At 35.1% G+C, this 15,795-nt stretch overlaps 1 protein-coding gene across 4 annotated transcripts in view; it reads left to right on the top strand.

Moving 5' to 3' along the window:
- Window positions 1–880: 880 nt before the first annotated feature.
- The window catches only part of Ccdc158 (coiled-coil domain containing 158), an 80,405-nt gene continuing 65,490 nt past the window's right edge, over window positions 881–15,795 (top strand). For 3 of the 4 annotated variants that reach the window (XM_076864870.2, XM_076864869.2, XM_076864868.2), the window contains exons 1-7: window positions 881–950; window positions 5,093–5,310; window positions 9,344–9,453; window positions 9,651–9,978; window positions 10,322–10,398; window positions 12,302–12,412; window positions 13,315–13,429. In XM_076864870.2, the coding sequence (XP_076720985.1) occupies window positions 881–950; window positions 5,093–5,310; window positions 9,344–9,453; window positions 9,651–9,978; window positions 10,322–10,398; window positions 12,302–12,412; window positions 13,315–13,429 (1,029 nt within the window). Of the gene's footprint in view, window positions 951–5,092; window positions 5,311–9,343; window positions 9,454–9,650; window positions 9,979–10,321; window positions 10,399–12,301; window positions 12,413–13,314; window positions 13,434–15,795 lie in introns of all 4 variants that reach the window. The other variant, XM_076864871.2, reaches the window with a different exon arrangement.

The raw sequence follows: 15,795 nt of genomic DNA, 5'->3' as shown, positions 1-15,795 counted from the left end.
GCACTCTACCAACGTGAGTTATATCTTCAGCCCAGGGATGTGGCTTTTAATGTACTCTTTTTATTATTGAATGCTCTTTGGCTTGAAGAGGTCTCTTGGTCTATTGTCAGGATTTTAACCATGCTTTCTTATTTTCATTTGCATGGCATATCTTTTTCAGTCCCATTATTATTATTATTGTTGTTAGACATATTATTATTGTGTTTTAAGCATGCCTCTTGCACACAGGAAAGAGGTTTTTGAATTTGGTTTTTACTTCCACACAGTGCAGAGAATCTCCAGGGCCTCTTGCTCTACCACTAAGCTGCATCCCCAGCCCTCATTTTTCATTTTGAAACAGAATCTTAAGTTGCCCAGGCTGGCCTCAAACTTGTGATCCTCCTGGCTCAGTCATTGGAATTATTATCATAAACTACCTTGCACAGTTCAATTTTTATTAGTGATTTCTAATTTGCTGATTTGTGATTCTTGCTAAGGAGACATTTTACTCCATTATTTAAACAACATAATTTTATGAGAGGCATAAAGGAAAAACTCTGCCACAAAGCAGAGCACTAATTACCATAATAACTAAAGTATTTTTATTTTCAGGTTATCTATAATAGCGCCCTGAACCATTAAAAGCAATAATTTTTACAATAAGATTTTATTCACTTATTTTGGGTAATGATAAAATATTTCTGAATATGTAACTTTTTCTGGAGAAAAAATTATCACTGAATTTCAAGTATTAACAAAGTTTCTGTTCTGTGAACTTTTTATACTTAATACCTTATTAATAAAGATTGAATCCTTGGTCTTTTGTAGACAAGAACTAAAAGAACCAAACAGGGAAGCATTCATATTTCAAGATCTTTAGGAAGAGGTAGGAATAGTTAACATGGAATCAAAAACGTGTGAACCAAATAATGAAGATCTTTTACCAAGTAGTGGCATCGCATCCAATGGAGGTATGTACCCTTTATAAAACAAAGTAGGAAACAAATTTAGAATTTGTCTTCATAATATTCGCTTAAGTTTCTACTTTTAGTATGTTTTGTTTTTAACTTCAGGGCACAGAACATAATCATGAATGTATACTATATTGTTTATAATTCTACTTTATATGGAGAAAATAGCTTAGTCTTTCAAATGAGCATATCTGTTTGTTAACATATGATTGATTACATTAAATTATCTTCTGCTTTAAAAATTGTTTCTGTGCTGGGACACTTCAACCTCATCACATTCTGCCATGCTTTCCCTAATGCTCTCTCTTCCTCCTATGTTTCTTTGTCTACTCCTAAGTTAGAATTTTCCATTATTTTGGCTCCTCTTCCCTCACCTGCTCCCACATTGAATCAAGCACCAAGTTCCGCTCTTCATATTCTCAGAGATGTCTTTTGAATTAATTCCCTTAACTACTCACTGGTTTAGGCTCCCATCACCTCTGCTTCAAATTATTTTAATCAAAAGGTAGCAGTAAAACAGACACAGGTGGAATAAATAAATGAAATTTAATACAAGGAATTGTTTACATAGAGATGGAAAGGGAAACATTCCAGAGATTAGCAACATTACTGGAGGCTGTGTCATCTCTTGGGTAAGACGATGACAAAAGGAACTATTACAAGAGCATAGAACCTAGAGCTGGAACCACAAGAGAGCTGTGGAGGGAGCCTGGAGGGAGGTAAGTCCTCCAGTAACTGCCAGAAACTCACCTGGGGCTGGGTGAGAAGGGAGCAAGACTTTGACCTCTCCCCTCCTCCTGCCTGTGTTCTGCCAGCACTTCCCATTGCAAGGCTACTGGGGAGGAAAAGGGGAAAAGAGAATGGATTCAGGAGCAATGGGGCAGATGACCTGCACAGTCCTGACTGCTTTCCTTACTTTGTCTCTCACCTAACTCATTTTTTTAGTATATCTAGAGTTTATTCTCAATTGCAGGAATGCTGTTTTGCTGACCAGCTTAACAACGTTTATTTCAGCACCCTTATTTTGTAAAACTATCCTTCTCGGAATGTACATAACATCCTAAAATGCCTTTGTCACCCCCATGCTATTGTATCCATTCCTTCTGTCCATTTCACTGGCTAACCTCCCCGCATAACTGCATCTCTCACACTGATCATGGACACTGGCACTTAGCCATGGATTGTCTCTCCTTCCTTAGGTATATCATCATCTTGTCATATCATGGTCCTCATGGGTGACCCATCCAAGATCTGAGACTCAGAGCTTCTTGACCTCTTCACTTTGTATCCTCTTGACCTTTAGTCTAACCACCCATTTCCTAAGTTTGGGTCTTACACCAAGAACTGTTGGACAACCTCCTATCTTTTAGCCCTCTCACACCCTAATTCCTTGAAAGCTTCTATTTTTCTGCCTAATGAAGTTGTGATTCTCAACCATAGCCCATGTTGAAATCACTTTTTGAGATTTAAACATTTAAATGGATTAGATTCATACTTGAAACTGATTGAATAGATCTAGAGGGACTTAGGCACCACTGCTGTTTTTGTTGTTTTATAAAACTTTCTCTAGCGGTTCTGATTTGCAGTGAAGATTGAGAATAACTACTGTAGATTCTGCCATTTTCCCTAAATTACCACTCTTCCTATAAACTCTGTTTTGTAACATCATCTTATGAAATCATTTGCCAGTACACATGCCCCTTTATTCTTCTGTTGCTCTTGCAGGAAAAACCCAAATCCTTATCAAACTGACTGACTTCTCTATTTATGTACTAGGCTGCTGGAATATTTTCCTAGAGAAAGTACACAGAGAGATTTTCCACCAATTTCCAACATTTATGGTCTCCCCTATGCCACCGAGAAACATTTCTTTTTCTAAAATTAATTAAATTAATTAATTTGTTCTAATTTGTTATACATGACAGCAGAATGCATTTCAATTCATAGTATGCATATGGAGCACAATTTTTCATTTCTCTGGTTGTACACAAAGTAGAGGCGCACTATTTGTGTCTTCATACATGTACCTAGGGTAATGATGTCCATCTCCTTCTTCTATCTTTGCTATACCCCTTCCCTCTCCTTTCCCCTCCCTCCCCTTTGCCCTATCCAGAGTTTCTCCATTCCTCCCATGCTCCCCACACCCACCCCAATTATAGATCAGCATTCATTTATCAGAGAAAACATCCAGCCTTTGGTTTGGGGGATTGGCTTATTTCTCTTAGCATAATATTCTCCAACTCCATCCAGTTACCTGCAAATGCCATGATATTATTCTCTTCTAATGCTGAGTAATATTCCATTGTGTATATATGCCACAGTTTCTTTATCCTTTTATCTGCTGAAGGGCATCTAGGTTGGTTCCACATTTTAGCTATTGTGAATTATGCTGTTATCAACATTGATGTGGTTGCATCACTGTAGTATGCTGTTTTTAAGTCCTTTGGGTATCAACCAAGGAGTGGGATAGCTGGATCAAATGGTGGTTCCCATTCCAAGTTTTCTAAGGAATCATCATACTACTTTCTCGACTGGTTGCACCAATTTGCAGTCCCACCAGCAATGTAAGAGTGTGCCTTTTGTCCCACATCCTTGCCAACACTTATTTTTGCTTGTTTTCTTAATAACTGCCATTCTGACTGGAGTGAGATAAAATTTTAGAATAGTTTTGATTTGCATTTCTCTAATTGCTAGAGATGTTGAACATTTTTTCATATATTTGTTGATCAATTATATATCTTCTTCTTAGAAGTGTTTGTTTAGTTCCTTAGTTTCAATTCATAGTATGCATATGGAGCACAATTTTTCATTTCTCTGTTTTTTTCATTTCATTTCTCCTGTTTCTTTTGTAACATCATTTTATGAAATCATTTGCCAGTACACTTTCCCCTTTATTCTTCTGTTGCTCTTTTATTGATTGGGTTATCTGGTTTTTTGGCATTAAGTTTTTTGTGTTCCTTATATATCCTGAAGATTATTGCTCTATCTGGTGGTAAAAATTTGCTCCCATTCTGTAGACTCTCTATTCACCTCACTGAATTTTTTTTTTTTTTTTTTTTTGCTTAGAACAAGCTTTTCAGTTTGAATCCATCCCATTTATTGACTCTTGATTTTATTTCCTATGCTTTAGGAGTCTTGTTAAGGAAGTTGGGGCCTAATCCAACATGATGAAGATCTGGGCCTACTTTTTTTTCTATTAGGCACAGCGTCTCTGATCTAATTCCTAAGTCCTTGATCCACTTTGAGTTGAGTTTTGTGTGTGGTGAGAGATAGGGGCTTAATTTTATTTTGCTGCATGTGGATTTCCAGTTTTCCTAGCACCATTTTTTGAAGAGGCTGTCTTTTCTCCAGTGCATGCTTTTGGCACCTTTGTCTAATATAAGATAATTGTAGTTTTGTGATAGTTAGTTTCTGTATCCTCTATTCTGTACCATTGGTCTACAAGTCTATTTTGGTGTCAGTACCATGCCATTTTTGTTACTGTTGCTCTGTAGTATAGTTTAAGGTCTGGTATAGTGATGCCACCTGCTTTACTCTTTTTGCTAAGGATTGCTTTGGCTATTCTGGGTCTCTTATCTTTCCAGATAAATTTCATGATCGCTTTTTTTTATGAGGAATGTCTATGAGATTTTGATTGGAATTGCAGAGAAACATTTCTTATGATCTTAGTTACACCTGTTTTCAATTTTCTATGATATTTATTTCATAATTGGCCATTCCAGATGAAATCCAAATTCCTTGGCATGACTACAGGTCCTTCATGGTCTGTCCCATGTTTTCATTCTCATGTTTGACCACTACTTTCCTTCCCACTGGAATATCCTATCTGTCCCAAGCCTCCTGGCCTATAATTGTGGTGCCCCTCACTGCCTGAAATGTCCTCTCTCCTCTCCTATCCTCCAGACTGGTTAGTTCTTTCCCACAAATACGCAATGAGTCCTTCATCTCAAGTATCATTGGATCGCCCTCCTCCCTGTAGTCTGTTCCTCCTTTGTGCTGTGTTCATCTTTTTTAGAGCTCTTACTGTCTCTTTAGTATTTTTTCCATGAGCTCTTACTCCTTCAATAAGGGAAATCACCTAGCATAATGTTTGCTGAAAAAGTTATTTGATGAAGTTAATTAATAAATTCTTTCATATTTAGGTTCTTCAAGCCCATTTTTTGTGTCATCAATTCGTGGTACAATAATTGAAAACACAGCTGCAACTGGGACTTTGACACAAATTCCTCTTTTCCCTAAATATGAAGTAGAACTTGATTCTCATAGAAAAATAGTTCCTTATCCTGGAAAGGAACACATTGAACGTGTTTTAGAAGAATATTCACATCAAGTCAAAGATTTGCAAAGAAGACTAAATGAAGTGAGTTGCATTTTTCTCTTCTAGTGCCTAACTATTTCAGGGACAATAGGGAGCATAGCACTTTGGGAAAAATCTAAACTTCCTGGAAGAAAAAAATAGCCATGGATCTCTTGGTTAAATTTTGATTTGATCTGTGCTTTCTATTTTGGTATTAAAATTTGTACTAATGAAAAGTGTGCATATCTTTTTTTGTTGTTAATTTGTCATAATGCCTTGGTATCATGATTTAATTTTGAACACTTGAATGGCTCAATTGTTATAATTAATGACATTTGTCTGTAATTATAATTAATGATTTGTTCAGGGCTGTTCTCCTTTCGTCATGATACCTGGTTTCCTTTTACAAAATGATGGTATCAGGTACATTTTGAGATGTGTATGTATACATGACAGCTAAATAAAGTTTAGAAGTTATTTGCTAAAAATTTCAAATAAACACTACATAGACAGTTGCATTTCAGGTCCTATAGTCTACAATCTAAAAGAAAAATTTTTGACTACCATGTACATAGTTCTTTGTGATCTAACCTGTCCTCTGGCACCTGTCCTCTACTTGTACCTACTATCCCAGCAGTATCAAGCCACTTGCTCATCCTAGATGTATCATGCTATTCTAGACCTCCTCCATGCTTTTTCCCAGACCATATCCTCTTTTCTACCTTGTCTGCCTGGTAAATTCTTATTAACCATCAAGACAGCTCCAGAATGTCCTTTTCTAAAGCCTTTTCTCTAGACAGCTTTGGATGTGTTGACCTCTGTACAGTTATTGCATTTTATGCAAATGTTATAATATTTAATATACTTTATTAATCTTATTAACATGTTGTTCCACGTCATCAGACTATATAAGCCCTTCTAGGGTAAAAAAAACCCCTATATTTATTAAGTGCTGACAATTATGTACCACTGTATTATATACAGAACATACAAAAATGAATAAGATAGGACTTATATTGAGTTTATAGTTTTGGAGGGAGCTGGTCAGGTAGACAAATAGTGACAATACCTTATGATAAATAAGCTAATGAAGATATATAGAGACAAAGGAAGCACGAGGTTCTAGTGAGGAAATGAAATGGTGTCTCTATTTTGTGTTTATCCCCTGGGAAACTATGCAACACTTGATTGACTTTCAGTAAATATGTGTTAAATCAGTAAATAAATAACAGGGCTGTTTGTACCATGTCTGATGGTATCATGTCTTTTAGAACAGACATGATGCTAGGTACTGGATATATAAAGATGGAAAAGACGTGATCACTTACATGTACACATTTATAGTCTTATGGCTGAGATAGTTAAAATAGAAAATGGTAACAGAGGGATCTGTCCTTCAATAATGGGTAAGCAGCGATGGTAAATCAATGGATACTTCACATTTATCTTACTTGACTTTTCAGCATTGAACACAAGTAGGTGTTCTTTTCCTCCTTTATTTTTTTTTCTTTTGGTACTGTGGATCGAACCTAGGACTTAGTGCATGCAAAATAAATACTCTACCACTGAGCTATACTTTAGTACAGTATTCTTTTACTCTTGAAGTACTTTTTAAAGTTTTTAATCTTTGTTTTTTGTGCTGGAGATTGAACCCAGAGCCTTGTGCTTTGTAACCATATTTTAAATTTCAAAGACTTCTTTCCCATTCATTTTTTTGACATAGCATCATGCTTTTACATTGTGGTTGTAATATCTCTTTAATTTTTCTGCATATACAAGTTTTTGGAACTGTTTTTCTGTTCCTTGCATTATCTATCTTTGTTTCCTCTTTTTATGGATATTTGCTTTTTTAAACTTGGTCTGTGCTTTTTATTTTAGAATCAGTGTTTAGTGGCCTTTTTTTCCTGTTCAGATGATGAGGCAATAAAAAAGCTGATGGACAATTCTCTAAGGCAGAACTTGATGACTTTGCTTTGGAATAATTAGGTGAGGCACCAGCTATTATACTAGGAGCCCACTCAGTGCCTGATTTTAGAAAACTTGTGAATTTCTCTGTAGTTGAACACATTTATATTCAGGTGATGGTGAGTTGTGTTGTGGATGTTGGCTTTTGTGTTCTTTGTTTTAGTTTTTTTTTTTTTTTTTTTTTTTTTTTGTGGTGCTAGGGATTGAACCCAGGGCCTTGTACATGCAAGGGAAGCACTCTACCAACTGAGCTACATCTTCAGTCCTGGCTTTTGTGTTCTTGCTGGGGAAATTTTAGGCAAGACAAGAAATGTAGTAAAAGTACAGAGAAGTTTATTAGGAAAGAAGGTACTTTCAAGAGGAAGGGAGAGTGGGTTGGAAGTCTCTAAGAGAAAAGAATGATCACATATCCCCTTTGTTCTCCAGTTTTATTGGTGGGGGGGTCTTAGAGAAGTTTCTAGAGATTTCTGCCCAGCTACCACCTTCCAACTTTTGAATGACAGTAGAATTGTAATAGATTTTAAGTCCTTAGACTTACCCACAGGTATCCAAACAAAAACCATGGGGGAAATTTTATCATTATAATGAGATTAAAATCATATGGTAAAGCTCTAAAGACAACTCTTGATAAGGATCATAAATGTACTTCCTTCTGGGTAACTTGTGTTCTCATCAGCAGGGAGGAATCTTAGAATCAAGAGTCTTGAGAAATATAGCTCTTCAGGTAACCAGGTGTTTGTTGAGGAATACAACCTATCCTGTTGACTTAAGCCAGAGTAGGGCCAGAGTGGCTTTAGGTAAATTGCTTTTCAAGAGAAAACATGAGCAATATCTAAGCTTTCTAGATGTCCTGAGTGATGGTATCATAAAAAGTAGAGCTAATGAATTAGCCAACTTGTATATATATATATTTAATCATTGATAGAAAAGATGCATCTTGAACATGGAATTGTTTTACCTTTGGGCAGTATCAGAACTTGTTCATTTGTCTGGCAACAGAGGGGCAGTCAGAAGCACACAGTGAAAGATGGGAGCAGGCGCTCAAGAATTTATGTTTTGATGTGAGCCATTGGTTATGTGCATCTTTTGGCTATATGATAGGAATACTTGAATTCACTGGGAACATGCATTCTTGCTAATATTTTAGAAGTAGAGATCTGATAATGAATCCTCTTAGAAACATGCTTGATGTATTCTGAGATTTTTTTTGTCTCATTTTAAATAGAGCATTAAAGAAATGCATTATTTTAGTTGTAATTCTGCCTATATGTCTGTCTAGAGACCTGTTGCCATTTTTGTCGTTAGGGAAATTTTTGTCCCCAAAAAAGGATTACAATTTTTTTCTAACAGATTGTGTTAATGTAGTATATTCTTGGTTATCAAAAATATTCATGTAGCTTTGGGATTTTAAATTGGTGACTCTTCATGATATGTGGGAAAGCACTATATACACTATGATCTCAATCACAGAAATGGAATGTTGTATACATACATGTACAACCCGGAGGGACAGGTCCAGCTAAGCTGCTTGTGACTGGATGAGTTGGTTCTTTGCTTTTGTTTTTTTCTGTTTTCTACAATGCACACATTGACTTTTAAAAAATAAAATCTGTTTTAAAAACCTGAGGGGGGAGAGAGAGAGAAAGAGAGAGAGAGAGAGAGAGAGAGAGAGAGAGAAAAGGAAGGTAGGTAGGTAGGTAGGTGTGTGTCAGGCCAGAACATAGATAAAGCGTATAAAATTATCCCATTGACTCCATGTTCTCACCACTCATGTCTAACTGTTATTTAGCAAGTTGGAGATAGGGTTTGACTTTTCTGTATATATAATTTCAACCAGTTCTCCTATTTTAAGGAACAAAACATTCCCATTTTCATTTTGAGCCAGAAGCCAGATTTATTTTAGATTTGTTGTAGAGAATGGATGAAAAGAAGCCAAGCTTGAGACAGGAAAATTAGTTAAGATATTATTATATAGAGAGAAATGATTAATTGGGCTCCGAATTAAAATGGCAAGGGAAGGGCATACTATGCCATAATGATAAATTAATACATAGCTTTTTGAAAATTGTTAGCTATAAGGAACTGTGTGCTGCTAATGGAATTTAATTTGGTTTTGTTTTTTTACCCCCAGAGCAATGAATTGCATGAGAAACAAAAATTTTATTTAAGGCAATCAGTCATTGATTTGCAAACAAAACTTCAAGAAATGCAAATGGAGAGAGACGCCATGGCTGACATCAGGTTGGGATATGTTACCTGAATTTTTGTGTAGTGCTGGTGATGGAACCCAGGGCCTTATGCATGCTAGATGAGCATTCTACCACTTAACTACACCCCAGCCCTGATTCTGTTTTATCCTTTGGAATAAAACTACTTGTGTGAATATGATATTCAATCTCATATTCAATATTACTTCTTTTCTTTCATTTATTTCACAGACGAAGGGAGAGTCAGTCCCAGGAGGATTTAAGAAATCAGCTTCAAACTACAGTTCATGAACTTGAAGCTGCCAAAAGCCTTAAGGAGAACATGTTAAAAGACAGCAATGCACAAATAGAGCAGCTCAGGAAAATGATGCTGAGTCACGAAGGAGCGCTTCAAGAAATCCGATCAGTCTTAGTTGACTTTGAAGAAGGCTCAGGCAAGAAAATCTATGAACACGACAGCATGTCTACTGTGCACTTCCGCAGCTTGGGCTCAGCTGTTAGTAAAATCCTAAGAGAATTAGACACAGAAATTTCTTATCTGAAAGGGAGGATATTTCCAGTAAGTGGTGAGAACACTCCTTCAACTTTATGTTAAAATGCATTAAGAGAATAGTATTAGGCATGTATTATTAAGGTTTTTAAAAGTAAGCCAAGTTCTCATTCTTGTTCTCTGGAATAATAGAAGCTACTTCCATAGTGATCTCTCTTATTAGGAAATTAATTTGCTTTCTCTGTATTGCTTCATGAAAGTAGATCCAGATTAAAAGATCTAGTAAAGTACAGGATTACATTTACCTAACTTTAGTATTATTTATATTTGCATCTCACTAAAGCATATCTTTAGCTGAAAAATCTCTAGATTTACCAGTACCTAAATCAGTGTCTCTTTTTTAAAAAACCAGGTGGAGGATCAGCTTGAAACATTGAAATCTGAATCACAGAACAAAATAGAGCTACTTCTTCAGCAACATCAAGATAGGTAGGTTTCTGTCTGAGGTCAGAAAGTCATAGTGAAACTACATCACAGTTTTACAGAATTGCCTGCAAATCCAAAATCTTTAAAGCTCTGAGACCCAGAAGGTTTTTGTAGGTTTGTGGCAAACTCATGTTAAAAGGGTTTTTGTCACTTGTTAAAGCTTCACAGAAGGCATTCAAGGCAGTTGCAATAGTGCTTTTGCTCTAGGTAAGAAAGACTAAGTGCAATTCACAAACAACCAGTACAAGAGGAGGCTTATAAACAAGAACCAAGGTAAGGGGGTCAGTGGATGGAAAATTATTAAAGGGAGACATCAAGTGTTGGGGCATTTTTGCTAATGGCAGGCCAAGGTCTTAGATATCTAGGCTGAGGGATGAGGAACCTGATCAGTTATCTAGAGTAGGAGGATATTAAAACTGGGCTGGGCCCCAAACAGGAATTTAGCTAACTAAGGTTAAGCCTACTTAAAAGATGACTTAGAAGAGCCTAACTAAAGTATAGTAAAAGAGAGAATGTTTGTTGGTAATTTGTCAGCAAAACTTGACCTAAGATAATGTGGTTTATTTGTTTTTACAGGTATATTGTTTTTTAATAAAGGAGTTAATTTTCTTTCAACCATATATAAAACATAGCAATTAAAAACTTCATTTTCAAAAGTTAAATATTTACAAATGAACAAGTAACTATGCAAAATTCACATGAAAAAAATGGAAAGACAAGGATTTCCCAAAAGATAAAGGTGTAACCTTTCTTAGATGCTGATAAAAATACTGATTAGCCTTCAGTTCACATGCTCAGATTGAAGTCTTATGTGAGGATCCACGAAGAGAAAAACCAAGCATTTACAGCTATAAAAGTACTATCAATAGCTAATGTCATTTTTTATAGTCTATGGTCCAGTGTGAATACTTATACACTTGATATTTTCATAATATACTTTGCTTTTAGCACTCTTCCCTTGATATCACTATATTTTATAATACACATATAATATATAATGCAATTCTGGTTTTGTTGTTGTTGTTGTTTGAGATCTTTGCCCAGGCTAGCTCTGAGTTCCTAGGCTCAAGCAGATTCCTGTCTTCATCTCTCAAGCAGCTAGAACTACAGGCACACACAACAGTGTACCCAGCTCAGTATTTATATAGTTCATTACCATTATGAAACCAAACAAATTCTGATTTCTAAAACCTAGCTGGCCCCTGCAGGATTCAGATAAAGAATTCTGGATTTGTTATAAAAAGAGTAGCATGTGCAAAGATGAAGAAAAATACTAAATGTGAATGTTGACTTCTCAGTATTTACCCTGAAGAATTAAAGTCATCTTACTATAGTGATACATGCATACCTATGTTTATGCAGCACAACTGATAATAACCAAACTATGGAAACTACCTAGGTATCCATCAGTGGATGAATGGATAAAGAAATTGTGGCATAGAAAACAGTGGAGTTTATTCAGCCATAAAGAAAAATACAGTTACGGCTTTTGCAGGAAAATAGATAGAACTAGAGACCATCATGTTAAGTGAAATAAGTCAAACTTAGAAAATTAAGGAGCATATGTTTTCTCTCATATGTGGAAGCTAGAGAGTAAAAAAGAAAATAGGTGGTGATGGATCTCCTAAAAGTCAAAGGGAGATCAGGAGAGGAAAGGGACCAAGAGGTTGTTGATAAGCAGGGAGGGAGGGGGAAATGCTGGGGAGTAATATTGGCCAAATTATATCATTATATTGTGTGCTATATAAATATGTAACAACAAATCCCATCAATATGTACAACTATAATGCACCAATAAAAAATGTGGAAAAAATTGGAGAATTTTGAAAATCATTAATTTTTGAAGTGATTCATTGTCAGGTGAAATCTTCTGTATCAAATAACAATCACCACATTCTTTCTATAGGATCGAGCAGTTGATAAGTGAACATGAAGTTGAAATCACAGCACTTACTGAGAAAGCCAGCAGTGCTCGAAGCCAAGCCAATAGTATCCAGAGTCAACTGGAAATCATTCAGTATGTGTCCTCATGGTTCAAAATTAATAATCATTCATCTTCATTTTAAAAATAATATGCTATTTAATACCCTGTTCTAAGATCTTTTAAAAATATCTTACTAATTGATTCCACAAGTGAAACTTTTCTAACACTCAAATGAACAGAAAATGACAACATAAAGATAATATAATCTGACAATATAAGAAATATTATTGCTAGTATTTGGACCTGTTGGAATTGCTGTTCTTTTTTTAAAAAAATTCAGTTTAGTTACTTACTTATTTTTGGATTACTGGGATTGAACCTGGGGCCTCATGCATGCTGGGTAAACACTCTATCATTGAGCTATATTCCCAGCTCTTTGCTGTATTAATATTTCAACAATAGGGTAAAGCAAATTATACCATATATATATAATTATATAAATAAATAATTATAAATAAAAACTAAATAAATAATTATAGTTTCATATGCATATATATGTTTATTTTATAAGTATATATGAATGTGTAAATATATAAATAAATATATATGTATATTAAACTGTAATTTGAGATAGTATGTTTTGTATGGATATTTTCAAATATACAAAAACAGGAAAAAATAGTGTGGTAAACTCATATACTCATTCAGCTTTGGCAATTTATAGTTTTGAGCTGAAACTTTTCTTTCTTTTTTTTTTTTTGTGCTAGGGTTCAAACCCAGGGTTTTATGTATGCTAATTATGTACTTTAGCATCGAGTTATGCCCTCAATCCTAAGCTAAAACATTTGAGAAGCAATTTTATATAACAAAAACAATTAACCTAATAATGCCACATGAAATAATTAGTGGTAGTATCTAAAGGACAGGGTACCCTAGGTATCACACTGATTTTTAGTTTGCTCTTTGCACTTATATTCCTTCTTAACCCTTTGTAGAGAACAAGCAAGAAACCAAAATTCAATGTATATGCGTCAGCTCAGTGAACTGGAATCTACTGTTTCTCAGCTGCGTTCTGAATTAAGGGAAGCCAGAAGGATGTATGAAGACAAAGTAAGTTTAGGTTTTGCTTTTCTGCTTCTAGGGACAAAAATCAATAATATATTTTTAATAGTTTACTTGAAAATAGGAATCAGAATAATAACTTCAAACTAAAATCAATTTGTGAGTTGGAATAAGAAGGTGATAAATTATATGTTAAATTATAAACATTTTTTTATTTAAATTGCACACATTAATTCATTATTAGAAAATCATTTTTGCCCACTTCAAGTAAGTTTCTAAAAAACAAATTCAGGGGCAGGGGATGTAGTTCAGTAGTAGAGCTGCTTGCCTACTATGCATGAGGCTCTGAGTTTAATCCCCAGCACCACGAAAATAAGTAGCTAAATAATTTAAAAATAGGACCATCTTAATTATTCTTACAAGGTTTAGCTTTAAACCAACTGCTCTACTACCTCTCACACTCAATATTTGGGGGACCTACCTCCTTTCTTAGTTTTAAACTCTTAATAATTATTGTTTGGTTAGCAAACTGAACTTTAAGGTTAATTAAACTAATTAAATAATAATAATAATTAAATAATGATTAATTAGGAAAATAAATCTTCATCTCTTAACATGTAATTGCTATTAAGGCCAGATATTAACTAATATTTCATATTTTGCTTCTGTTCTTTTTTTTACATACCTAATGGGAAGTTATTCAATATCATTATCAACCACTTATTCAGAGCTTACATCTTTGTTAGTTTCAATAATTTTTAGAACAGTAAAATCTTAAAAAACAAGCAAAGAACTGCCATTCAGAAGAGCTCATGTTCTTTATTCCTTGTGAGAAGGGTTACCATCATTGATGTTTGACTGTAATGGTCTCAGTTTATGCCTGCTATCCCAGTGTCTTGTAATTGCTAGCTTTCATCTCCTAAGTGTCCCAGTTTGGAAAATAAATCTATCTTTAGTATTCCTACACATAAGAGATCCTGATGAAGTCATGCAGAGACAATTTAGGTATAGTTCTAACCATTACATTTAGTTAGTTTCTCAACACCTAAGCTATTGGGAGTGATGAGTAGAAGAAAGAAGTATAGGGAAGTCAGGCTGGGGTTGTGGCTCAGCAGTAGCGCACTCGCCTAGCAGCCTAGCATGTGCAAGGCCCTAGGTTCAATCCTCAGTACCCACATAAAAATTTTAAAAAAATAAATAAATAAAGGTAAAGGTATTGTGTCCAACTATAACTAAAAAATAAATATTTAAAAAAGGGGAAGTCACCTGACTCCTTTTATAAAGTGAAATCAGTTCTGTAGGTAACATTATGGGGGAAAAGGCTCTGCTTAGGAAGAATTGAATATCTGGCAGCACTAATCTTTCCAGACCATTGACCTTTGGGCAATTTTAATTTCCAATGGCACTCCCGTACTGGCCACAGGAGGGGGCTGTTTTTCCTTATATCAAGCTTAAAAATTAGACCTTGACCTTTAACTTCTGTGGTAAAACTATGATAAGACTGGAAAATTTAGCAGTAAAGAGTAACATGAAAATGTATAATCTCAGTAATAGATTTAGATTCTCTACAGTTGTATCTTTCAGATGTTTTTAATCACTTCTCATAGGAAGAACTGTAATTCATCTTATGACCCAATACAAACCCAAGCAACTGAACCAATTTTATAAAACAATATTTACCCTATTACATGTGAGTCAGTTTCTCTTCTCAGATGCTAATTTGAAGCTCATTAAAATGATCTAATGATTTACTGATGAGTTGAAGTTTGAATGAAACTGTCTCTTTTATTAACCTCCTTGCATAGCTCTTAGCCTAAATCCTTGTGGCAGGGTCATTTCAATTACTACCATTTCCAGGCTACCCTGAGAGACTTGAGAAGCAAAAGCCCAGAGAGGAGCATTTATTCTTTCTGGCTCCTCTAAGGTCTCCTTTTTGTGTTCTAGTTTCTTTTCTCAGGACAAGCTTTTCACCTGATGCTTGATAGCAGGAATACTCACCCTAATCTGGATAGACTAAGTCTACATAGAGGGCATGACCTCACCCTACAGAGCATAGAACACAAGGATGGTCATGATTTCAGTACATCATGGTCTGGGAGGATGCTGTATTGCTTGGGTCTAGTGGAGGTTGGCACATTGGCATAAGTAATAGCTAATAATCTGACAGTGAGAGAGGATGATTACATTATGTCCAGTACAATAACTGATACTCAAGACTACACAAACCATTTTGAAAAAATTTAATGACAGATTAAACCCTTTGAAAAGTCACAAAGTGCCAAATAGAGCTCGACTTATGTTTTCTTACATAGTTTATAATGCTGTAGCTTTCCATTATAGCCTTGTTTGGAAAAATTAAACCATCATATATAAACCTCACCTATTATTTGCTAATTTACATTTGCTCTGACATA

The sequence above is a fragment of the Callospermophilus lateralis genome, chromosome 8 (genome assembly GCF_048772815.1).
Source record: "Callospermophilus lateralis isolate mCalLat2 chromosome 8, mCalLat2.hap1, whole genome shotgun sequence".
Taxonomy (NCBI): domain Eukaryota; kingdom Metazoa; phylum Chordata; class Mammalia; order Rodentia; family Sciuridae; genus Callospermophilus; species Callospermophilus lateralis.
The sequence above is the reverse complement of the archived record's forward strand: the minus strand, read 5'-3'. Positions and strand labels throughout refer to the sequence as shown.